The sequence below is a fragment of the Austrofundulus limnaeus genome, unplaced genomic scaffold (assembly GCF_001266775.1).
Source record: "Austrofundulus limnaeus strain Quisiro unplaced genomic scaffold, Austrofundulus_limnaeus-1.0 Scaffold121, whole genome shotgun sequence".
Lineage (NCBI taxonomy): Eukaryota > Metazoa > Chordata > Actinopteri > Cyprinodontiformes > Rivulidae > Austrofundulus > Austrofundulus limnaeus.
The window spans coordinates 874,297-899,492 of NW_013952523.1; the positions used below are offsets into that span (position 1 = coordinate 874,297).

Below are 25,196 nucleotides of genomic sequence, written 5' to 3' on the forward strand. Positions count from 1 at the left end.
AAGGATAGAAATACAAACTTGTTTGTTTTAATCAGTTTGTGGGAGTCAAATACAACAAACAGGACATAAGAATGTGAAGATTCCTAAAATCATTGGGATTATTTAGAGATCAAAATGTCACATTCTCAGCTGTAGATCTCAGGTTTTAACTCTGAGATCCACTTGATGAGCATCAAATCTCCATGTCTGACCCTTAGACAACTGGGATAGATGAAATGTTAAAGTTATAGAAGCCCGTTTGTTAGGTATGAGTTGGATTGATAGGTTTGCGCATTGTACCTCTGCTTTTTAATGTTTGTGCTGTTCTTAGCTTAATCATGTATTTATTATAAAAGTGTAAGAAGTGAATAGATGACAACTGGAATCAAAACTTCTTAAGACTACTTAGTAAATGTGAACCTCAGTCTTTTCTTGTTACTCTTTTTTAAAACAAACTTTCCACTTGGAGCAGAACTGCAGGGACAGATCATGTTTTAATATGTTTTTTTTTTTTTACCTGACTCTCACTGTTCATCTGCTGTGGGTTGTTTGAGGATAATAACCCTGCGATAATGCAGAACTTCAACCTAATGCCTTTAAACAGATCTTTTTCTCCTTCCTTCTCCTTCAATTGGAGTTACAAAATCACCCTTCTTCAAATAAGAGACACAATAAATCCGACTGGTTATATTACTGCAGTTTTATTACAACATTGTTTCAAACAACACGTCTTTTCAGCTACAAAAAAGCACACAGTTGTGCTGGTTTAATATATGAGAGTGGAAAAGAGACAAGTTTACATGATCATAAACGTCATCGTGTGCAGGCACTGCTCCGACAGCTGACCAGCATGGGACAGTAAAAAGTAAAAGTTCCTGTTTGCTGAGCCCTGAAACAATCACACAACACTGAAGAGCTTCAATCCATTTAGTTCGTAAACAAATAAACCACAGTCTGGCGTTCTTTAGGGTTTCAGTCACACGTCGAAGGGCTCGTGAATGCTCGCCCATAAATAAATAAAAAGAGAGAGATAAAGTGTTGCTAAAGTACTTCCTGTGCGTTCGTTCATTCAGTCACAGAGGCAGAAAAGCAGGAGGAGTCGGCAGACTCTACAGGTCCGTCTCTCACCGGAATCATTTAAACATCTCTCTCCACACGTTCACCTCCTATGATCTGTTTACAGTCAAACCGCCTGAAATTGATTAGAGGTAGGGTTCGTCCCAGATAACACTCAAAACAGCTTTTACTTTTCTCGTATGTTTTAACCACACATACAACAGGAAAATAGAAAAATAGAATGAAAAAAAATTCTGAAACGTTACGAGAGATTCAAACAAAATGAAATGAGTGCGGTGCTCTTGGTCCAGTCTGTGTTACATTCACAGGCTCCAGCTGTTCTGCGTTAGCACCACAGTTGTTCCCTGTTCCCTCGACGGCTCCAGCCAGCGTGGATCGGGGTTTCCTGTCACGTCAAACCACCGTCCCTACGCTTCTGCCTGACCCAGCTGTCACGGAGGGAAAGCGATCCGCGAGTTTGCTACACTTATTTTCGTTTTTCTGATCGTACTGCAGAGTTCTGCTCATTATTGACCATGTAGTTTTCACAGTACTCAGGGGTTTGTATTGCTGCACACACACACACATGCACACATACGCCTGCGAAGTCTTACCACCTGGAGTGGAAATATGCTAACAATGCTAAAAAAAAAAAAAAAAAAAAAAAAAAAAAAAACAAAGCCTGAAAAAGCAATTCAAGATGCACTACTTCCTATTTTACTACTTGGGGGAAGAAAAAAAAATTAAGGGGAGACCCTACAGTTTTGTATAAAATCCCACTGATTTGTTCCAAACCAGATAATATGTGCTGCACTTCAACAGAACATATTTTATGTTTTGTAATTTGCATGAACAATGCTTTTCTTAAAAAATAAAAAACAAATTGGACATGTAAATAAAAGGAAAAAAACTACTCATAAAACCTTGGTTTGTACGCATCGCCTCTCCGATGCTGATTGTTTTGCATCGCAGAGATCTTTTGGCAGGTTCTGAAGCAGTGATAATATCCTCTCCTTCATATCACCAGTGCTTTAGTTTAAGGAGGGGGTGACAACACTCAAACATCAGACTGTGACAGAAAAAGTAAGCCCCTCTTTGAAAGTGACTAAATATTCTGTAGTGCTTACCCACGGTTTAAAGTGTTAATATATCGTCTCACAGCCGCAGTAATTTGGCTTCAGCTTTACCATCTGCTGCAGATGTGCTACTCACTACGAAGTAAATAAAACTCTTTCACAAATACATTTCATGTATCCGATTGTCATTCCTACATTTCATTCTGTCGGCTGCTGAGCTAAGTGCTAACACCGCGGCACTGATACTCGGAACACTCTGGTCCAAAGAGAGTCGTACAACTCGAATGTTTTCATAACACAACAGTGTGTCCTGGTCGATTTTTCTTTGCTAACAGTATCTGATAAACACTTCCAGGCTAATGCTGATGGGGAAACACCAGGCATGCTGGGAGTCAAAGGCTCCTGAGGCGACTGCGCTGGCGACTCAGGAAAACACCAGCATGAGGCGGAGCAGCACGTGTGTAACAGCAATGCTGGTTAGCTTCATCAGAATGTTTTCAGAGAAATGTTTTGTAAAAATAACATTATTATAAATTTTATACATTACTTTTATCCATCCTTGTCTCAGCAGAGAATGGGAAATAACTTATTTTTAAAAAAACGTAGCTTGTTTGTGTGTACGATGATGAAAATACAAGATGAGGGCGTCACTTTGTGAGGGTGCAGTGAAAACTGCCCTCTAGTGTCAGCCCTACAAACAGCACACATCCTCACGAGCATCACTGAGCTGTCAAGATGGTCAGGCACACATCCAGAATGTGTGAGTGTGTGTCCATGTCTGGATTTGTGTGTCCTTCCTCATGTAAAGTTCAAGAGCCTGGCTCTGACTGAGGCTGCGACTCCTCTGATTGGCTCGGAGCTCTCTGACCGTCTCTGCCCAGCTCCTCGCCCAGCTCGCCCATGTCCATGTCGGGCAGGTCCTCTTCGATGGGCGCGGCCGCAGCGTCCTCACAGTACATACACACCTGAACATACACAACACACAGAGTTAGCAACCATTCCAGCAGCTGATGAGGGAGCTACAGCGTGTTTAAAAGTCTCTAACCTTGACGTTGACGGCTGCAGGGAGGCCGCCCCTCCTCATCCAGGGATGCTCCTCCACCAGCTCCCGCCGCTGCTCTGATGTGAAGTGAGGCTGACTCTTCTGCATCTGTCTCAGCCTCTCCTTATCCTCTCTCAGGACTCTCTGAATGTCCCTGTTTGGTAGCAAACACACACACGTTGCACATGAGCAGCCTGAAACTTATGTGATTAAAAACGGTTCAACAGCTCAACTCACCTGGATGGCATTTGATACGTCATCATGACCTTGTCATCAGCATTGGCCATCAGCAGCCAAAGAGGCTCCTGCAGAACGTATTTGATGAAATGCTCCCCTTCTCCGTCAGTGGACACTTTGGCCTGAGATTTGCTGCCATCAGAGCTGCCTTCACCCCTGAGTTTAGCTTTCCCTTTGAGGTCATGCTCCAGAGAGTCAACGCTGCCGAAGTACTTGCTGGTGTTGCTGCTTCCTGTACAGTTAGAGGAAAAAAAGGGTGAAAAACTCAAGGAAATTAAAAAAAATTTTCTTTCAAAAATAGGAATATTAGTTAGACTAACTAGATTGCAAAACGGGGTTCCTACAGTTTAAAGCAAGTTAAATTTAAGACTTTTTAAGACTTTTTAATGCCAACTGAAATTAAACTTAAGACTTTTTAAGACTTTTTAATGCCAACTGAAATTAAATTTAAGACCAATTTCACAATAAACACAAATGACAAAAAAATAAATAAATAAAACTGTAGCAGAATCTCATGAATCAAAGTATTTTTGGTTGAAGTGTTCAAATATTGCTAATAGACCAATTGTTTTTATCCATTTCTAATAGCTTTTTCATCAAACATAGCAAAAACATTCTTAGTAGTCAGTTTAATGACCCAAAATTTGGAGTATTAGGACCCACAGTGGGGTCTTAACGCCAATTTGCTGTAGATGAAACCTTAAAGTGCCTGTGATGTCAAAATTTGTAAGAAAAGTTAATGCATTTTTGAAAAGGCATTATTAACATATTACAAAACAAATTTCACATCACTCAGATGAACAGTTGAAATATTTGCATGTGAAGTAACAGAAAGTGATGTCAAAGGGGAATGTTTGCTTGTGAATATTAAAAAAAATAAATGTTACCAATTATTTTAATATTTGAGATGAATTACAATCATCCTATTTACAATGTGTTAACTTTTTTAACCCTGCTGAAAGATTGATTTAAGACATTTTAAGGCTAATTAAGGCCTTATTTTTGGGTTGATGAATTCAATGACTTTTAAGACTTTTTAAGGATCTGCAGGAACCCTGCAGAATGAGGGGGACTTTAATGTTTTTCAGCTGACCTGTTCTGCTGCCAGAAGCTCCACTGGCTGAAGTCCGGCAGTCGTTGGAGCCGGAGCCTGATGCTGAGCCTGACCCCAGACCTGAGCCCATGGAGCCAGAGGTGGCTGATCCGGTGCCAGAGTGGGCATCCTCTTGCTCCTGTAAAAGGATGTCCAGCAGGTCGCAGGATGAAGAGTTACCATCACTGTGAGCACCATCACCTCTTGATTCCAGCTGAAACAAACAAAACAACCAGGGATACAGTTTAGATGCTTTTCTCGTGAAGCAAGTTACTTTCTTGGATTATCAGGGAGTTTTCTGAGGCTCTCACCTGTTGATGATTATCAGTCTTGGCTGCACCTCCGTTCTTCTCCCCTGCTGCCACTGCTGCTGTGCCGCTGCACTGTCCTCCAGCGGGGGGCACTGTGCTGTCCTGACGCTCCATGGAGCGCTGCCCCTCCTCCATGCTCAGCAGGTTCAGCTGCAGGGGCGAGCTGCAACGGGACTCAAAGAGTGGCGGTGATGTGGTGGGCTCTCGGGCCCCGGAGGCAGGGGTGGAGGATCGTGAGGCTGCTCCCTCCCTGGGCTCAGCTGCGGGGGTCTTGGGGAGCTCAGGGGCTATGTTGTAGGGAAAGGGTTGGGCTGGATAGGGAGCTTGAGGAACAAACTGAGTCTGCACTGGGAATGAGGCCTGAGCAGTGAAGGGCTGCTGGGTAGCGTAGGCAGTCGCAGGAGTCTGGAAAGGCTGCTGGGTGGTGAAGGGGGTCTGAGCAGCTGCGAAAGGCTGCTGCGGAGAAAAGGCAGTCTGCACGGGGAACGGCTGCTGGCTGGTGAAGGTGGCCTGTGTCTGCATGGGGAAGGCCGGCTGCGGGGTCGGAAAGGGCTGCTGGGTAGAGTACGCAGGCTGCGTCTGCTCGGTGAAAAAGGATTGTCTCGGCGCAGCTCCCAGCTGGCCCATCTGATTCAACTGTCCTACCTGAGGGAAGAGGTAATTGGGCAGCACCAGAGCCACCACAGGTGTAACAATAGGTGCAGGAAACGGAGTGGTGGTGGGCGGAGCTTGGGCGTTCTGTCCTTCTCCAAAGCCAGAGGAGAGAGATGGGTCAGGGCGGGAGGCCTGAGCTGGAGCAGCAGCTGTCGGGGGGTAGAGGGGGTAAGCAGGCACCATGGTGGGGTAGGAGACATTAAAAGCTGACTGGGACGCTTCAGATGGGGACCATGAGGTCTGGTTAAGACCCTGCAGAGGAGGTCTGGGTTTGCGGTTGGACACAGCACTGTCTGATGAGTCAGGATGCTTCATTCGTGGCTTCTTGGACTTTCGGTTGCGGTTGCCCTTCTTAGCAGTCGTTTCAGGCCTGGTGGTGCCTTGTTTGGCTGCACCTTGTAGACCAGATGGCTCTGAAATCAAACATGTAGAAGCAAGGAAACATTTATTACAAAGCAAAACTTGTATATATTAATGTAAGTAATGCATTGCTTTAAAGATCTTCACTAATATCTGAACCTGAGTCTGATCTGAGCTTGATTAAACTTGCAGTACCTTCAGCGTTGGCTGGACCTCTCTGATTGTGCGGATATGAGGAGCAGTCCTTCTGTAAGCTCCTGGCGTTGCGAAGCTCTCGGCAGCGGTTCAAAAAAGCCTGCTCCTCTTTTTGGGTGTGTGCTGCCAGCACCTCCTTGGTTAGCCCCAGCCTCTTGTAGGCCTCCTTCTCTTGGCTGGGAGGAGAGACCATACTGATGGGCAGTGCCGGGGGTGCTGGGCTCTCCGCAACATCTTCGATGATCTCTGTAGCACAAAGCAGGGCCGTAAGCATCAAACACGACTTACCGTTCAACAAGCAGATGTGCTTCTGTTCCTCTATATAAATTTACCTGAATCCGGCTGAGGCTTCTTGTCGCCCACGTGGACAATGGTGCTGCTGTAGCTGCACTGTGAAGTGATTGACACAACGCTCTCAGCCTTACTGGGCAAAGTAAGGGGTGCCATGGTACCCCCCACCACAGCAGCTGCCCCAGATGGAGGCTTCTTAGGTGCTTTCATGTTGGACATCCCTGGCTGAGTGTCTAGCATCAAAGCATCTGGATCATAAGAGAAGTTTCATTGATTTAGATGATAGTATTTAGATGACAGGATTAACTGTTTCTGACCTGCACTATACTTTTGCCAAGTTGCTTTATATATGGTGCCCCATGTGAGGCACCAAATATATAATACTACAGTATTTTATGCACATGTGTACAGATTTGAGTCGTCCCACCTGTGTGTGTACCCTGAGGCATCTGCATGCCATCTTCTGAGCCCCTCTTGTCGTCATCTGAGTTGGATGAGGTAGTGTTTGAGGAGAACTGGTACTTCCGTTTCACTGTGATGGGGATATTACAACTCTCCAAATATCTAAGAATCAAAAATTATTTAAAGTAGGGAGATCATAAGTCACACATTTTAAAATATTTTAGGAATACAAAAAAAAAAAAACAGAACTAACCGGATGACACTGTCGAGGCAGCTGATCTGCTGGTAAGAGCAGACAGTCTGGTCTCTACAGGTGAAGTCATCCATGCTGGCCCCGGTGTTGTCTTTAACATGAGGTGCAGAGTCTTTTGGACGCACAGCTGAACTCCTCTGAGCAGCTGAAAAATTTAAACAGGAAGGGAGAAAAAATTTCAGAAAACAGATAAAATCTGTTTATTTATTTATTTTTTAACCACAATATAGATTTCTATATTTAAAAACTGACCCTGTTAAAGTGATCACAGTTTATTACAGCTTTAACTGCAGTAAAGTAGACTTACTGTCAGTGGTCTTCCTCTGTTCATGTTTAGGTGGCCATGGTGACGAGGAGCGCAGGCAGACTTGAGAGTCCTGGTTCTTTAGCATGTGGACACCTTTACAAATTTCCTGAAAGGTCCTTGATGGCTTGCTCTTGCCCGTCTCCTCTGCTGTGTTCCCAGCGGGGATGTTCCCGTTGCTTTCGCTGGACGAGCTGATGCTCACCTGCTGCTCATGGGAACCATTGCTGCCGTAACTGCCATAACCGCTGGAGCCGATGTTATGAACAGGCTGAAGAGAAAAGGGCTGTTAAACAAGTCCTATTTTGAGTTAGAATTCAACGCGTGTGTTTGCATACTTGGAGTAACAGTCTGTGTATCTGTTCGCTGATTTCCTGGATGTCCGAGTCCATCAGCTTCCCTCCGTGGAAAGCGGGAACTGCAAAGACATCTTCATTGACAGGACCCCTGAAAGGCACAAACACCAGAGTCATCTATCTTTTCATAAGGGCTGTCGAAAAAAAGAATGAATGGTTTATGAAGGATGAAAATACTTACATGCGCACTTTGTGTCTGCCAATGACGAAAGAGACCTTGCGGCTCCAGGGATTGACAAAACTGGACCAGCTGGTGTCAATGGTGATGTACTCGCCATTTCTTGCACAGAAGCGGATGGAGGAATGGTCAAAGGGCTGACCAGCATACTGCAGAACTGAAACAGGAAGTAGTGTGCGTGGGTGAATGAGAGAAGAGGGCGGATCAATCAAATATTTTTATAAACTATCAATAATATATAACATCTATAGGTCAATAATAACATGCAACAAACTCACTCTCTTTCAAAAATGTAAATAAAAATGTATTACTTTTGCGATGAACAGCCAGCATTAGGGGTCGGTCACTCGGGTGCAGATTAAGCAGTATGGGGGTCCCGATCAGATCCTGGGGGAGGTATCCCAGCAGAGGTACAGCCCTAATAAAGAAACAATCAAAAACCATTATTAGAACAAAACTATGTAGTATAAAAATATATTCAAGAGAAGAAAAACAAACAAACAACAAAAAAAGCTTTTGTGATGGTTATACAGACACTCCACCCACCTCTCATCTACATCCTGAAACACACAGTTGGGTGTGTGTGTGGTGGTGAAGATCCGTTTATCAGGGGGGATTCTGGGAGCTGAGCAGAAACAAATATGTTATGAATATTTAAAACAATAAGTTTAATAATTTGGACAGTGATTGAAGCACTTTAGTGGTTAGTTTTCTGCTGTCGACAATGAGATACTAAGAACCCCGGTCTTTCATGAGTTTGATTCTGATCAAAGACGCAGATTTCCTCTTTTCAGTTTTCTTCTCATCTGTCATTTTTGAACCAGAACAACCAACATGAAGCTATAAGTTTATGGCAAGATCAGTGATTGTTATTGAAAAGGTGTGCTTAAAACAATCACCAGATCTGTATAAAATTTAATCGAGGCTCTTGTCAAGTTAGTGTTCCCTACTGTGACGCTACGTAATGCTAACGTTGAGAATAAACCGGCTCACATCTGCTCAAATCCTCATTTACTACATCAACTACTTTAAATAAAAATAATTAAGTTCTCACTGGTTTGATCATTGCTACTGTGGCTGCTTTACTACCACCCTCCACCCCCAACCCCGCTCTGAGCTCTTGGCTATAATTTACAGCCCACCACCCCCACCCCACCCACCCTCTGCACCAAATCACTCTGATGCATAATGAGAAAATTACCATTGACATTTCATTCTAAAACATGAATAAACCCCTAAATGTAATGATTACATCACCAGTTTGTGGGTGTAATAAAAGTCTATATAAAAACAGGACAGGGCACGTTAACTGATAATGGCGTTAATAAGCACTCTTTGTAGTGATGTTTTTTCTTACTAAAGAGCCTCTTATCCCAGTAATTACCAAAGTAAAAGTTCAACTGTAAGAAAAGTTTGATTCATGTTTTGTGCAACTTTTATTTTTAAGTCCAGAAGAGCATGAACCCCTTTATATTTTGTCACCACACTAAAATTTGGTTATTACGAGAGCTGTTATGAAACTTCTGTGAGAGGTGCAGGATTACAGCCATCGTGAGGATGATATAAATTTGTTTTCAGGGCATGACATAAGGCTCACCATCTGTTCAACATGTACTTAGATAAAAGTTCTAAACACAGGGTAATCTAATAATTGCACTAAGCAGCTGAAAGGGCCCGAGATGGACACACTGTGATTACTCATCTGATTATCTCACATAAAGCATTATTTCCAACAGATCTGAAATACTGTCTACTTTTTTTCTTCATTACTTTGGCTAAAAGGTATGCTAAAGTAATCATTAAATGTTAAGCTTTCCGTATGAAGGGGATTCTGCAGTCCATGTATCTCTTACCTTCATATCCAGAATGTACCCTCTCAGCCAGCAGGAGGCAGCAAAACTGTTCCTCAGCAAGCTCAGCATCCTGGACCTTCATCAGGTAAGGGGTCATACGGAAAGGGTAGTACTGCAGGTCCCCCTCATGCTCCTTACCACCACTGCAGCAACATAAACACATTTTGCACAAACTTTAAATATAAAGTCATTTAGCAGTTTCAGCACCACACAATTATAAATACCTTATGTGTTGGATTATTAATGCTGATGAAATCTAGTATTTTAGTCTGTAATTTTAAGCTTTCCATACATGATCCAAGCAGGGGTCTCAGCAGTAGGGAGAGTTTCTTGTTTTGTGGGCGGAGTTTGTCCTGTTAGAGATTGGCGCTGTTCATTCGTGTAGGCGGAGTTTGTCCTAACAGTGATTGGCAGAGTTCTTGGTGTGGGCGGAGTTTGTCCTAACAGTGATTGGCAGAGTTCTTGGTGTGGGAGGAGTTTGTCCTAACAGTGATTGGCAGAGTTCTTGGTGTGGGAGGAGTTTGTCCTAACAGTGATTGGCAGAGTTCTTGGTGTGGGCAGAGTTTGTCCTAACCATTATGGGCAGAGTTCTTGGTGTAGGCGGAGTTTGTCCTAACATAATTGACGGAGCTCTTGGTGTGGGTGGGGTTTGTCCTAACAGTGACTGGCGGAGTTTGAAATATAGGCGGATAAATGGATGGGCGGAGTTCGGTAAAACCATGATTTGTTGCATTGACTTGTCTTGTGGGGCAAGTTATAAGATGTAATAGTAAAATTAGATATGATTTATTGACTTCCATATTTGTGCAGTTATCAACTTGCTATCTTGATTTAGAATAATGTTAATATTCATATTAAAAAATATTGATCTTTTTCCAGGTGGTTAGGGCTGTTTTTATTGTTACAAACCCCTCTTCATGTACATTGTTCAAATTTTGTACAGTTCGCAGCTTCCTATCTCGGGTTATGACTAAAATTAATATTAATATTTAAAAATTTAGGTGCTTTCTGGCCGTTTTGACTGAGTTACACGTCCCACCAGCTGCACAGCGTTTATCCAACTAAATTGTTATGGATTCTTCAAACTCTACCCAAAAAAAATGATCATATTTTATTAAACTACGCCCACAAAATTCTAACACAAATTATGTTTTAGGCAAACTCCTCCCACAAAACAAGAAACTTCCACTTAGTGACCACAGAGACCCTCTTCCCCACATGACAGGTTGAACTGCAAGTTTCTTGTATCTGATACTTCTCCATCTGACCACTAGATGGAGATGTATTTTAAATGCTTGCAGCTGCTGACATCCTTCCTCCCCAAGCTCATCTTCCTCCTGCTCCCCAGCCCAGCGCTGACTCAGAGTTTGCTCTGAGCAGGAAACTATGGATGAAAGACGCTGCCGGTTTTTGTCACTCACCTGATGCGGCAAAAGAAGGATTTCTCCTGCATGCACTCCGTGGAAGACGACTCTGAATAAGAGAAAGTGGGACAAACATTACAGGAAAGGATTAGAATCAGGTTACCGCCTGTCTGTTGGGCACTCACATTCAAAACAGTGTTTAATGGATCTGAGAGGTTCCTCTCTCAGCCAGATGTGGGCAGATGTACCCGACCACACAGACTCGACTGCCCCAGAATCTGAATATATTTTAAACGAATGAGGCAGAGGCATGTGGGTAGGTTTGCATTCATTAATGTGTGAATGAGCATGCTAAAGAAAAAGGTGTGATGTGTTTATAAGCATGCGTGTGTGTGGGCGCGTCATGTGAAGAAAATAGAAACATGTGGAAGTGCAGGTGATATGGATTCATGTGGATTTGCAACGTGTGCATTTTTCATTTTTGGCAATTAAAAAATAAATCAATAAAAAATCCACGATCCAATTGCACCACACAGATAAAAACGCCACTCTGAAGGGCCTGTACCTGCTCCGGTGCACATGCTCCACGAAGGAAGGCGGTATGGCGTGGTGAAGCTGTAGAACACGCTGACATCTTGAGGCGTCAGGAACTCCACAAACTTGGCGTTGTTGAACACTTCCCGCTTACAGTTCAAGATGGATGCCGCCTGGTCGGAGATGTAAACGATCTTCCCTGTGATGAGGGACACCGCCACAGCAAATATGTCCTGTAGGTGTAAAAATAACAAAATTAAAGAGTCACTTAGTGGTCAGCACTGCAGTCTGACTAGGTTTATGTGATGCAGTTAGAAGTCGACACTTTTCAGGTTGAAATGAGAAAGCTCATCAGAATAATTCTCATTAGAATAATAATAAATAAGCTCATTTATCCATGCTACTTTGTGTGAAGAAACCCAGAACATTTCTACACGTACTGAATAAGAGGCTGCAGAACAGGTTAATAACCAGCAGACAATTACATTTTAGAAACTTTATTTACTGTAATAAGTTCAATAACTTTTACTGATATAAACATTTTTGGATGCATTATACCTCAGAACAAAACACACAAATGGCCAGCATTTTTTCTACCAAAACAGCTCAAGAGCTTTTTGTTTTTTAACCCATTTTATTCTGTTTCAAACACTGAAGAATCGACTCTAACACCAAAAAATGTTAGCACTAACTCTGTGCTAAGTGAGAAAAAAAGAATGCTTTTGACCAGAGCTGGAGGTGGGCTCACGAAGACCATCTCTCATCTTTCTACTGTTGTTTTTATTATTATCACTTACGATGCACCACATTAAACTGTCTACATAATCATAATTTTCAACTGAATTTATAAATCATGTTTACAATTTGGGCCTTTTATCGTCACAGGCTGGTGTTTATAACTACTGCTCTAAACATCATGTGTGACTCCTGTTTTAGACATCAGTTTGCAGGGAAAACACGACAACAACCCTAGAAGAAGGATCAAACATTCAAGAAAGGATTTTTTATGGTGCACAGTAACGAGGCTTAGGAGAGGACCTTGAACAAACAATCTGGTTTGTGGCTGTTTTTCAAAGAGCACCAGCTCTGGTCTAGCACTGATGCTGCTTAGTGGTACACTGACACTGGGGAACAATTAAAAAAACTGCTGCTCTAATGTGAGATGAAAACTGGTCATACTTACGGTGTTTTTGAGGGTGTATTCTGAGGTGATGGTGTTGATTTCCTCAATGGTGTAGGATGATACATCAAACCCAGGTGGCTGACTGTCATTAATCATCAGCATCTGGTAGTATTCCTCATTAGCTGTAAAACAGTGTGGATCAATGCACACATCAACTCACAACTTTATCAAGTGCATTTTATTATTTTAGGGTAAAGGGGCTTCTTTAGTTTGCCATCACTAATACACTATAAGATGATAAGATGAGTGTATGTTATAAAACTAAGCCAACATGAGGAGGTCTTACCTTTCACCTGTTTGATACATCGCAGGGCATATTTGAGCGTGTTGACGGTGTTGGACTTGCCCTTGCTCCTCTTTTCTAGTGGCAAGTGCATCTTCAGCTCCTTCAGAGTCTTGAAGAGTTCCTTCTGTGTCTTAGCTTTGGCTGACTGTTCGCTGCTGTAGGTCGTGACAAAGAGAGATACACGTGTGTCAAAATGACAAGGTTTCGTCAGTGACGTCACCCTCTGATTTCACACTAAGGAAGTCGAGGAGGAGGGGAGGTGACGAGGGAAAACGGGCATCTATCGGCTGCCGATAGGATTTTCAAGACCTTTCCAGTATTGCATTTATGTAAGTAAAGACCCAGGCTGCATGAAATAATGACCCGAGAGCGTACAAACCTGCAGCCGCTGGTTGAAGGGTTGTCCTGCTCAGAGCTCACCAGACTGAAGGCGTTGGAGCTGCTTGGTGGAGACGGGCTGTGAGAGTTGGAGCTGTGAAGACAAAGAAAAGGTCAAGTTGGTTGGAAAAGTACAGTTTACTTAAACTTGGTCTGTTTGGTTAAACTAGTAAAAAAAGGTTTGTTTTTCCAATTTATCATACTACTCACATTCCATCTAGTTAATACAGTTAACCAGAACAAATATAGTAAATACAAAATATATAATAATAAAAAAACTTAATTCACAAGATAATATTCAAACGTGGTTTGACCTGGCATTGTAACTGTTGGGACGACGTTTAACATCTAAAAGCCTGAGGATGATGTAATAAAACACAACATAAACCTGGCGCAAAATAATAAAATTTAGCTTCTGTAAAAAGTTTGATACAAAGGGAAAGCCTAAATCAATGGTCCTGTATGACTATAGGGTGGCTAAAATTATTTAAATCTGACAAATTGCTACTTTAAGAGTTTAGTACGACCTCCAAATTGAGTCGAAAACATTTATTGAGAATCCCTGAAGAGAGCTCTATTGCACTATTAAATGGAAGAAGAAAAAAATAAAGCACTGAACAGAAAATAAAGTGAAAGGGCATCCTTTCCTCTGGAGACATGTGGCGAAATATCAGAAGCAAAGGACCGCATTTCTAAAGTCTGCTTTATGCAGCAAGTACACTCAAATATGAAAAGTTTAAAAACCAAACCTCTTGTCAAGATGTCACACATCTGCTGACATTCAACCAGCTAGAATCCCTTAATTATAAAAGGGCTATGTTTTGAAAAATCAAGCTGATTTAATTACCAGGTTTAATTAAGAGCAAGGATAAATTTACATTTACAAACATTCCTTTCATTCTCAAAGAAAATGTGACAATTAGTTATGAATGTAGGTCTAAGTTTCTAGGTTAAGATCTAACAATTCTGTCCATTCTTTAATAATAAAAAAAACAATGTTTTCAGATATTTGGCCAGTTTCCAGGGTAAACTTGCACAATTTAAAACAATCTAGAGAACTCATTCTAACTTTGTGATGATTTTTACTTTGTTTTGTTTTTTTTAATGATAATTTAACAGCCTTTTTTAAATCCTATCTTTATATTTTTATGAAAGCTCTGGACAGATTTTTGTCTGTTGGGAAATGAACTGAGTAATCAATCTGCTGATTTTCCTACTTACACCAGAAAACATACTTTGGATCTAATTCGTGGTTTGACCTCACTACAGCCGTCAAACTTCCTTTTTACTGATCCTTTCTTTTTCTTATTTAGTGTCTTACTTTGTCTCTCTCCAACCAAGGCCTATCCCATTTAACTCAAAACAGTTTGTATGAACAATTCCAGTTATTTTTCTGCCTGCCATACAAAAGAAACTGTTCTAAGAATTACAAATGCACTTCTCATTGCAGCAGGTTCTGCTTTACTTTCCCCTTTCATCTCCCACAACATACCCCTCTATAGACCATCTTCCACTGGCATCATCCAAACACTCCTTGACTTGTTTTGTTCTTATCTTAAAGCTGCACACTTCAGATCCCACTGTGCCCCAGGGCTCTGTCCTGATGCCCCCTCTTTTCATCACTTACTTACTTCCTTTCCCTTGACAATATTTTTTTATAAGTTCAATATCTACTTTCATTACTTCGCTGATAACATTGAGCTCTACTTATCCACTGAGCCAAACTCTTCACTCCCATCCTCCTCCTCCTCCCTCCGTCCGCTTGTCTGAAATCAAAACCTGATTCACCTCAAACTTCTTTAAACTGTTCAGCAACAAAACTGAGTTCCTTCTTATCTGAACTAAACCCACTCAATCCAAAGCCATCAGTTTCTCCTTCCTACTTGGCAGCTTCTTAATCTCCCCCTCCCTACAGGTTAAGAGTCAGAAGGTCATCCTGGACGGATTATCGTTTACTCTAACATCAGTATCGTTACCTGGTCTGCATTCTTTCACTTACAAAGCATCTATCGACCCCACACCTCTCTCTTCCATCCTTGTTCATAGTCTTGTCATCTCCTGTATCTCCTGTAAGTCAGAGACTTCACATAAGATTTGGACCATCTTCTGAGGGAAAAGCAGATTATTTCCTACTCGCGAGCGCCCCCTCTGGTGGGGAAACTTTTTTCAGGGATACAAAACTTTTCAGAACACTGGTAGACGGCAGCCATTACAGACAAACATGTGTTTGTTGTTGTTCCAGGAGTGGCTCGGTCACACGCTAATGTCAATAGTTCGTTATCATTACTAAGGTGAAGGACTGATTTTTCCCCTTTCTTTCACATCATGTTGCCTGCTTGGATCTGTTACTATCTCGCTCTGAAGCACGGAGGAGTGTCACAGGTGAGCTCATTTCAACTGCTTTTTACGATGCGGTCTCATTTCCAGACTCGGGCATTTTGCCGATATTTCAGTTAAAACAAGTAAAAATATTTATCCGAGTATAATACTACCCCCCCAACTTTATGGATGATTTTATGGATTAAATTTTACATATTATACTTGAATAAATACGGTAGATGCTCCAGTCTGACTGTGGTGGAGGGGAGAAACACTCAGTTAACTATGATTGAGTGCACTTATTGAGTTCTTACCTCTTGTTGCTTCCTGAAGATTCCATAAGAGCAGAATCTTTTCCGTTGCCATTAGAGCTGCCCACAGACTCATTGCCGTGGGACTCGTTGCCGTGGGACTCGTTACCGTGGGATTCCGTCCCGCTCCCACCCATCTCCACGTCCTCGTGCAGAGGTGGTCGCTGACGCTTCCTGTCCTCATGGGGGGAGCCCAGTGAGGCTGGGTGCTCATGACTGCTGTCACTCCCTTCAGAGGCCAGTCCTAACTCAGGGTCGAGTTCCACCCTGTCCTGCCTGCCACAGCCCTCGCTGTAAGTGCTGGCCATGCAGTGAAGCTGGCTCCTGGAGCCACAAGGAGGGCCCTGCTCCCCCTCATCCTGGAAACCAACCCTCTCCCGGCTGCGTTCGCGGGCATCCAGAGTTGAGTACAGGTAGAGCTTTGGATCACTGTCCTCGGACATGATAGGAGCCAAAGTGCAGGGAACTCAGAATTAGGTTATTTTCCACATGTCAAAGCCATGCAGTGCACGGCACAGGCATGAAAACAGGGCAGGTGTTGCAGGAGCGTGGAGGAAGCCTGAGGTAGAGAAACAGAACAGGTGAAGTTATTAATTCATACGTCCCTGTCCAACACAGTGCACCTCCATGACAGCAGATTAATGATAAACAGAACTATTGCAAAAACAAACAATTAATTTGGGTCAAGTTCATCCATCACAACTATCTCTTTGATTTGAGTCATCTGCTTTTAATCAGCAACACTAAAACACTACACTATTAAATAAAACACACACACAAAGAGCTGTACAGTGAGCTTTAACCCCCTGACCTCTTTGACGAGCTTTAAACTTTCAAAAAGCTTTTTTTTTAACCTAAAAAGTGAATCTATTCAGATAACAAGGCAGGTTTGAAAACACAACACAAACAAAACACTCCCTTTCACACATTACCTGGACAAAATTTAGTGTTTCGCTGGCACCAAATGCTTCAGATTCCTGTTCAATCATCATGTTCTTTCCTCTCTGCCTGGCCTTAAACTGACAGGATCAATGGACACGTAGGATGGAAAACCTGACAACTAATCTCTGAGGAGGTGATCTCTGCTTCCTCACCTGATGAACAGCAATCTCAGCCATTATTAGACTTGACTCTTTAAATAAATACTTCCTTATCTAACAGTCAGGAGCTACAGTGCACATACTATCTAATGTTTTTTTAACATTAGCAATAATAATTTAAGCACATTTAATCTCAGCAGGCTTGAAAAACAAAACAAAACATACAACTATACAGACTTTTTCTTGCTTATGGAAAACCACAGATAAATCCTAGGAAAATGATTTGGTTTAGTGGGTTTGAAGTGAAAAGATAGATCTCTAAAAGAGACCAGATAAAAATACAGAAGCTAGTATTTTAGTATCTCTTCATCCTCCTCCACTTCCTCCCACTTTCCTCCACAGCAGAAAAAGCAGGAGCTGGTGCTACTGATGTCCAAAGCAAAAAAAAAAAAAAAAAAAAAAAAACAACTGGAACAACTACTGAAGAATTCATTCAAACTATTTTAATGTTTCCAACAATCCTGTGTCAGATTGAAGCTATTTCAGCTGCTTGTCTGTTCTTTGCTCTTTACATAAGTTGCTTTATGTAACGTGCAACTTTTGCCGAGGCCTCGTCATGCCTTTAGACACACAAAAGCCCATGCAGACTTTCCAGTCACCCACCCACACACACACACACACCCACTGCCACCTCTGAGAATGACCCACTAACGTTAGGAGAGCGGAAATAGCCAAGTTGACCGGATGGACTTTCTATTGGCTGCTGCAAACGGCCAATCAGAGAAGAAGGAGGTTTTAACAGGTTAATGAGGCATCAGCCAAAAGGAGGGGCACACATAGATAAAATAACACTGGGTCAAAAACAACTTTTTCATGTTTTACAAAAAATATATATAATAATCTCATGGGAAAAGTGCATTCAGTTTTACACAAACTCAGTAGCTTAAAATAAATATGCAAAATAAAAAATTTTCATTGTGACTTGATACAACAGAAGAGTGAAATTCTCAGTCAGTGCACAATAAATCCAAGAAATGTTTAACAACTGAGTATACTTGAGGACAACAGACCTGTCAATAAAAGTAACTTAACTATGAATCCAAGCTTCTTTTTAAAACATGAAAAACAGCCATGCTCAGCTCCTGAAGCATATCTATTTTCACCGGTTCAAATGTTTTTTTGCACAAGAACAAATAAATCTGAACTCACCATGGACCTCCTTCCTTCATGAATACAACATGAAACACCAGCATGAAAAAATATCCAAAAGCCGAGTAACAACTTTACCCGAGCGAAGAACAAATCAGAAATGTTCAAATCCTCTTTTTCATGGAGTTTGTGTGGATAATGACATAATGAAGCTGCCTTCCCTAGCCTCTGCTCCCAGTCGAGCCCAGTTTCAGTGTGAGTGCTGATACAGCCAGCATACTAGCACAGATCTCAGGACTTATACAACCTGGCTCCAGTCACATGGATCCTGCTACAGTGGAGCAGGGAGCTGGTAGCCTTGTTTCATAAAACCACATGGCTTTTTGTCGAACACATAACTCTTCACCGCATGCCTTTCAGGGAATAAGAAACATAAAAAAAGCAATATAGATGAAAAGTGATGCATTTCCCTTGGGTATTTAAATTCAGTAATCAATGAGTACTGAAAAATATCCTCTTTTGAATGAATGATTACTAATCATTCATTCAAAAGATTAAAAAAAAATAACATATTCCTAAAAACATGTTTGAAGGAGACTGAAAGGGCAATACAAATATATTGCTTTATGGATATTAATGAGTAATTAGCATTTTCCTTCTGAGACCTATTATTGCATATAATTAAAATGCCTGTGATTGTTTCCTGAACAACTTCACCACTCTTACAAAATGTAAAATTGACACAGCAGTCATTAATGTTTGCTTTTGCTTTTTAAATAACCTATAACCTTAATCCCCCCAACATTTAATGAAGTATTATAGTTTGCAGTTAGGGGTGGAGCTAACAGGTTTCTCTATATGTATGCCTATAAATGTTTGTATCTGTGAGGACCCTAAAATTATCTTTGTATAATAATTTTATTTAATTACAACTAAACATCTCTGTTTAAACTATCAGTCTGAACACAAACATCTAAATATAAATTGAGTATAAAGTGTTGACTCCAACTATAACTATAGGTATAATATGGCAGTAATATGTGACTAATCCAGGCGACTGGTTTGCTTTTCCTTTATGTCCGTTTTCAAGCTATCCGAGCTAACATTCAATAACATTCACATTAGAAGTTAAGAACATAAGGATGTAAAATATAAGCATTTTTAAAGGGAATTAGCAGCCCTCCCTTCCTCAACTCCTGAATGACCTGCTATTCAAAACCCACACACACGTTGACCTGCAATCCACTGCACGGTACACTGACACAGTTATGTAAAAGTAGGAATATCGTTGAAAACGAGCAACTAAATAGGCCCTGTTTACCCGCAGACGGCACATTTAACGAAACATTACACTCTTCCTCCTATGTGGGGGGTCAGAAAACTCAAACCGGCGTTTTTGGTGGCAGAAACGTAAAATAAGTAGAGCAAGCACCATTTCCGCGCATGCGCACACAGCGATTTCGTTATGCAACTTATTTTTTTTGGTGCTCGAGATCTTTCTGCTGAAACTAGCGCCTTCAAATGAAGCGAAACCAACCTGTGTCGAGATGAAAACCCCTCTCTTCGTTCGTCCCCGGTGAAGAACAAAAACAAAGCCGAACCGTAAAAACAACATTCATTAAAAAAAGTAGTCAGTCCTCAATGGGAGAATGGCTACAGACTGATTGACACAGTAGCCATCGGTCCCTCCCCGGCTTTCTTCGACAGTCCGCTGCCAGCCAATCAGCGAGCTCGGTGCGCGACCTCAATTTAGACTCCTCCCAAAGCCCAAGCCGATTGGCTGTCAGCTCGGGGTTTCCATGGGAAACGTTACGGAACAGTATTAGCTGTAGCTCATTGGCCCAGCGCGCTGTCCGTCGTTTTATATAAACAAGTCGGTCTTTGCACGTGGAATCTCATGCTGTGTGTATCATGCAGTGTAGGAGCGGGCCAGTTACGACTGCAAGGAGTGGTGGAGATCAAAACAACCTCTCAGATGTTGCAATTACACAAACATAAATTGTGTGAGGAAGAACAGTGTAAGAAACTCGTTTAGACTAAGTAACTCAGTGCTTGCACGTAATGTCATGCTGCATTAAATAAATTAACAAGGGACATGACATATAATCAAAGCAAGCAGCTGACTAATATGTTTTGAGGAATCAGGAAAGGAGTTTCTTCCAGAGTCAAAATGTAAGTTTTATAATTCCTAATCACCTGTGATTGCATTGGGAAAACCCAAGTTTAAACATATAAAAATCTATGAAATGTTTATAAGTACATAGGTAGATGTGCATTGCACATATCTCCCCAGATACAAAGGGTAAGATAAATAATTAGGGCTTTAGGAGCAAACAGTTGAGATATTTCACTGCTGGACTCTGTTAAATGTAACCATGCAGCTGCATCAAAGCCTATTTCTGTGTGAACGGCTTGCACAACTGTATTCTAGGCCATCTTGTTGTCCATCTTCACCCACATTACCTTGGCAGCTTCCCTCGTGTATGGCTTAATCCCTTGAAGTACACTTTAGAAATGAAGACAGGCAGATTTGGACCAGTTTTTCAATAATTATCATCGATCATCAGTGTGTGGGTTTTTTTTTTAGGCCTGGTTTTCTGTCAGAGGAGAGCTCCAGTCTAGGACTAGTTCCAGTCTAGTCAGAATACACCACTTGTGCTCTGGACACAGGTCGAAAACACCAACAATGAAATGTGCTGAAGATAGGTTCAAGAAGCCTGCAATGACTCTATGACTGCTTTGAGAGAAGACCTGTCGCACTTTGAACATGTTCACAATTCAAGTCAGTTGTTTGATCGTCTTTATCAATAACGTTGAGAACCCACACAAACCTTTTGAGGGGCTTAGTTCCATCTGTTCTAGCAATCGCAGCCCAGTGAACTATTGTTAAAAAGGATTTGATGAGTGATGTTCCATGTCCCAAGAGCCAAATGAGTTTTCTCTGCAGGGTAGTTGGACTCTCCCTTAGAGATGGGGTAAGACATTCAGTTATCCAGGAGAGGCTCAGAGTAGAGCCGCCGCTCCTCCACATCAACAGGAGCCAGTTGAGGCGGTTTGAGCATCTGGTAGTGATACAGGATATCTCCAGTGGTGGTTTTTAACTTGGAAATTGGTTTTGGGATATTAAAAACTGTTTCATAGAGGAGCAGTGGGGCGACCATGCTGGTGAAAATGAGCATCCTCCGTAGGGTGGCTGGGCTCAGCCTTAGGGTGAGGAGCTCCGTCATTCGGGGGCAAATCAAAGTAGAACCGCTGCTCCTCCACATCAAAAGGAGTCAGTTGAGGTGGTTCAGGCATCTGATTAGAATACCCCTGGGACGCCCCCTTTTAAAGGTGTTCCAGGCACTTTTGGTAGGAGGGTCCGGGGATGGAGGGATCCTCTCTGGCCACACCCTGGGGTTCCACAGGAGGAGATGGAAAGTGTCACTGGGGAGAAAGAAGTCTCTTCTAGACCTGTTGCCTCCACCGCCCGACCACAGGTAAGTGGCAGAAGAGGGGAACTTTAGAGATCTTCTGGAATGTTCATAATCATTTTTGAACGAATAAATTAAAAAGATGTGACATATGACAATAAACATGTAATTATCTGAATTAAGTATTTTTCCTAAGAATTCTGTTTGACATATTTATAATATAATTCTTCTGCTCTGTGTTTGTAAACATTCGGAGCAGAAAAGAAAATGGAAATGAACCAGAAAAATGAAATAATTTATTTAGGGCAGGCAGACTGGATAAGACTGAAAAACATTACTTATAAGAATTAAATTATAAACGTCTGCTCTGAAGATCCAGTCTGATTATTAAATGGCAAACTGGCTTATCGTAATGTGCCTGGTGGCTGAAGACCAGACTTTCGTTGGAGTTTTATTGTGTTTATGTTGCACAGAAGTGATCTTTAAAGAGCCAGAAACACAACACACCCAGTCTGTACCACTGATACTGCACCAAATGATTTTTATGACAAAATAATGTCAAATATAACATGAAAGCTGTCATTCAGCATGCTGTAATAAAATAATAAAATGTAGTAAAACCATGACTGATTACTGTGCTGTTCAAAGTGATTCAGATATTTTGGTTTTTTCAAATCGTGTCTCTTTTTCCTTTTTTTCCAGAGGTCAAACATCAAAACATTGGCAATTTATTGTTTAGATTATTAGAAAAGTAGTCAAAATGTCTTTTTAATTTAGTTTGTTGATGTTGTCTTATGCCAGATTGTGTATCAGCTAAAATACGTGTGACTTTGTGCCGAGCTGATTCATCAGTTTGTTGTGTGTGTGTGTGTGTGTGTGTGTGTGTGTGTGTGTGTGTGTGTGTGTGTGTGTGTGTGTGTGTGTGTGTGTGTGTGTGTGTGAGTCTGAGACTGGAGAGCTCACTCTGGACTCTTACCAGACCACACAATTGGGTGAAACACTTCATTGTCTCATTTTCGTCTGAGAGGCTGCCAGCGGGGGTTTGGGTGTGTGGATTGCTGTAAGGACCAGTTCCAAGCGGCTGCCACTCACCCCGCCTGCAGAGGTGGGTCCTCAGAGACCCTTCAGCTGCACACTCCAGGTTACGAGAACCAAATCTGTCAGATCCACTCTAACAATGAGCCTGTTCCACATTCATCCATCTGTGGTTATTAGTGTGGGCAGGTGTGCTTTATAGAGAGTCAAACAGGAGTGATTCATAAATCACTATCATAAATAAACTTAAAAAAAAAACACTACCTAAATGAATCACACACTTGATTTGTTTGCATCAGCAGCAAACTCAATGAATGATCCAGGTGGGTGGAATCCTCACAACAAGAGTGAGTCATCATGTAGGTGGCTTTTAGTCTTTTTTTCCCTTCTTTTTTGAAAACTGAATTGATTTTCAGGATTACATAACTGGAACGCTTCTGCATTTAAAAAGCACACATTAAGAATTTATGACATGAAACTTTTAAAGAACTGATTTTACATTTACTGATTGTATAAAAATGTTTAAATAGTGTGTTGGATCCAGCTTGTAGCTTCAGTTTTGACAGATGAAGGAAACAAAAGAGAGCAGATATCTTGGGAAATGTCGTCTCCAGCTAGCTTTTTACATATTCTCTGTTATCATTCTATTTTACTTTTTTTTAGTGAATTGGGTTCGTGTTTCTCTGTCTGTGGGATGAATTTACAGAAATAAGTTCCTGATCAGGAGAAGACATGAACTCAGTTTCTGTGTTTGCTTTGTGTAGTCTGGGTTGTGGGGAAGTGGTGGGCCGAAGTGTGCACCTCGTCCGGGGTGGGGCACATCCTGTTCAGAAACCCCTGTGCAGCTAGAACCATTTAAACAAATCTCATTTCATTTTTGGAATATCCTTGTCCATTAAACTTTACAGATTCACCCACTGGCAGAACCATCATGTAGCTGGAATCAACGAGAAAACTAAAAACTGTAAAGTGGAGCACTGCGAGTATAAAAACACACAAACTATATGATCTATAATGTACAGCACCCACTGAAAAACCCATCCATCCATCCATCTTCTTTCGCCTATCCGGGGTCGGGTCGCGGGGGCAGCAGCTTCAGAAGGGAGGCCCAGACCTCCCTCTCCCCAGCCACTTCTTCCAGCTCCTCCGGGGGAACTCCAAGGCGTTCCCAGGCCAGCCGAGAGACATAGTCCCTCCARCGTGTCCTGGGTCTTCCTCKGGGCCTCCTCCCGRTGGRACRTGCCCRGAABACCTCACCAGGRAGGYGTCCAGGAGGCATCCTTACCAGATGCCCGAGCCACCTCAACTGGCTCCTCTCGACGTGGAGGAGCAGCGGCTCTACTCCGAGTCCCTCCCGGATGACCGAGCTTCTCACCCTATCTCTAAGGGAGAGCCCAGCCACCCTGCGGAGGAAACCCATTTCACTGAAAAACGTAACCATATTAAAATCTTTAGGCTGACAAACAGTTAAGTTTCTGATGTTTTAAAAACTGTTTTTTTCATGCGATGTTTTGTACGAACCATTTATAGATTTAGTCAGAAATGGGCAAGAAAATGTGTAAACAAAAAAACTGCATAAAACTGGCAAGGATATGGCTAAAATATGAATTATTGAAATTTGAGACAACTATTTGTTTCGGATACTTTCTTTCATGCATTTGTTTTTCAAATTAGGCATTTTTGAAAAACAAAATACAAAAAAAATGATAGAATTTCTAATTGAAATATTTCTGTCAGGATAAGCAGTCTGTAATTGTTTGTCTGTTGCTAAAAGTACGTCATAAATAGGGATGCACAATATATCTGCATTAACATTGGTAACTGATATTGGTCATTTTTTATTATTGGTATTGGTCTGATAAGTAAAAAGTAAGAGTAAATTCAACACATCATTTCTTAAAAGTACTTTTTATTTCCCAATTACTGTGAGCAGTTTTACGACTTTTGAGTACTTTTCTCCTCAGCGAAATCATAAATTTTTTTCCAGTCATTTTCTGTTAAAGTATTTTTACTTTTACTTAGTTTTTTCTTTCAAGTACTTCATCTTCTGTAGAGACTTTGAGGTACTGATCTTCATCCCATCCTCTTCATTCTCAGCTGCAAACAGCTCCAGTTAGAGCTGAAGATCACAGCACAACGATGACGCCAACAGGACCACATCATCTGCTAACAGAGATCGAATCCTGAGGCCATCGACCTGGACCTCCTCCAAACTGAGACATTCTTTCCATTACAGTCTACAGTAAATACTGAAATATGTTCACTGTCTACTTTGATTTTGTGAGTTTTTGCAAAAAATATCCGCAAGTGACATTTGGTTCATCACAAAAATCTGACTTAACCGGTCTTTGTTTTTCTAAAAAGACACCGGCTGCTCCAACAGGGAGAACCTGGTGTGAAGATATTTCTGGTCTGGAATCAATAAAAAGCCTCTTCAAGCACAGCTAAAAAAAATAAAATAAAATGAGGACGTTGCCCTGAGTAGGTGCTGGGTCGCACAATCTACATCCAGAGCTGGAGAGAAAAATACATAACCAGCAGAAA

The 25,196-nt window shown here is 41.7% G+C and overlaps 1 protein-coding gene across 2 annotated transcripts; it reads right to left on the minus strand.

Moving 5' to 3' along the window:
* Positions 1 to 661: 661 nt before the first annotated feature.
* LOC106522144 (period circadian protein homolog 2) lies at positions 662 to 19,897 on the minus strand. Of its 2 annotated transcripts, none has more exons than XM_014015004.1 (22): positions 19,742 to 19,897; positions 16,019 to 16,574; positions 13,387 to 13,479; positions 13,008 to 13,162; positions 12,722 to 12,843; positions 11,570 to 11,771; positions 11,062 to 11,113; positions 9,641 to 9,783; positions 8,334 to 8,412; positions 8,099 to 8,205; positions 7,791 to 7,944; positions 7,592 to 7,700; positions 7,257 to 7,524; positions 6,950 to 7,094; positions 6,722 to 6,858; positions 6,336 to 6,542; positions 6,004 to 6,249; positions 4,795 to 5,861; positions 4,484 to 4,697; positions 3,391 to 3,622; positions 3,157 to 3,307; positions 662 to 3,076 (listed from the first exon to the last, which is right to left on the minus strand). In XM_014015004.1, the coding sequence occupies exons 2-22, from the start codon at positions 16,456 to 16,458 to the stop codon at positions 2,921 to 2,923; spliced, it is 4,479 nt and encodes a 1,492-aa protein (XP_013870458.1). In that variant the 5' UTR covers positions 16,459 to 16,574; positions 19,742 to 19,897; the 3' UTR covers positions 662 to 2,920. The 2 variants fall into 2 exon arrangements, with proteins under 2 accessions (XP_013870458.1, XP_013870459.1); XM_014015005.1 differs by lacking the exon at positions 19,742 to 19,897 and adding an exon at positions 18,265 to 18,451.
* Between the last annotated feature and the right edge of the window lie 5,299 nt (positions 19,898 to 25,196).

Excerpts from the sequence above, each read along its gene's own strand:
- LOC106522144 (XM_014015004.1), bottom strand. The coding sequence starts at position 16,458 with ATGTCCGAGGACAGTGATCCAAAGCTCTACCTGTACTCAACTCTGGAT. Across the intron at positions 7,095-7,256 it reads ACAGAGGAAGACCACTGACA|CTGCTCAGAGGAGTTCAGCT; the intron begins GTAAGTCTACTT and ends TAAATTTTTCAG. Across the intron at positions 6,543-6,721 it reads GCCTCAGGGTACACACACAG|ATGCTTTGATGCTAGACACT; the intron begins GTGGGACGACTC and ends CTTATGATCCAG.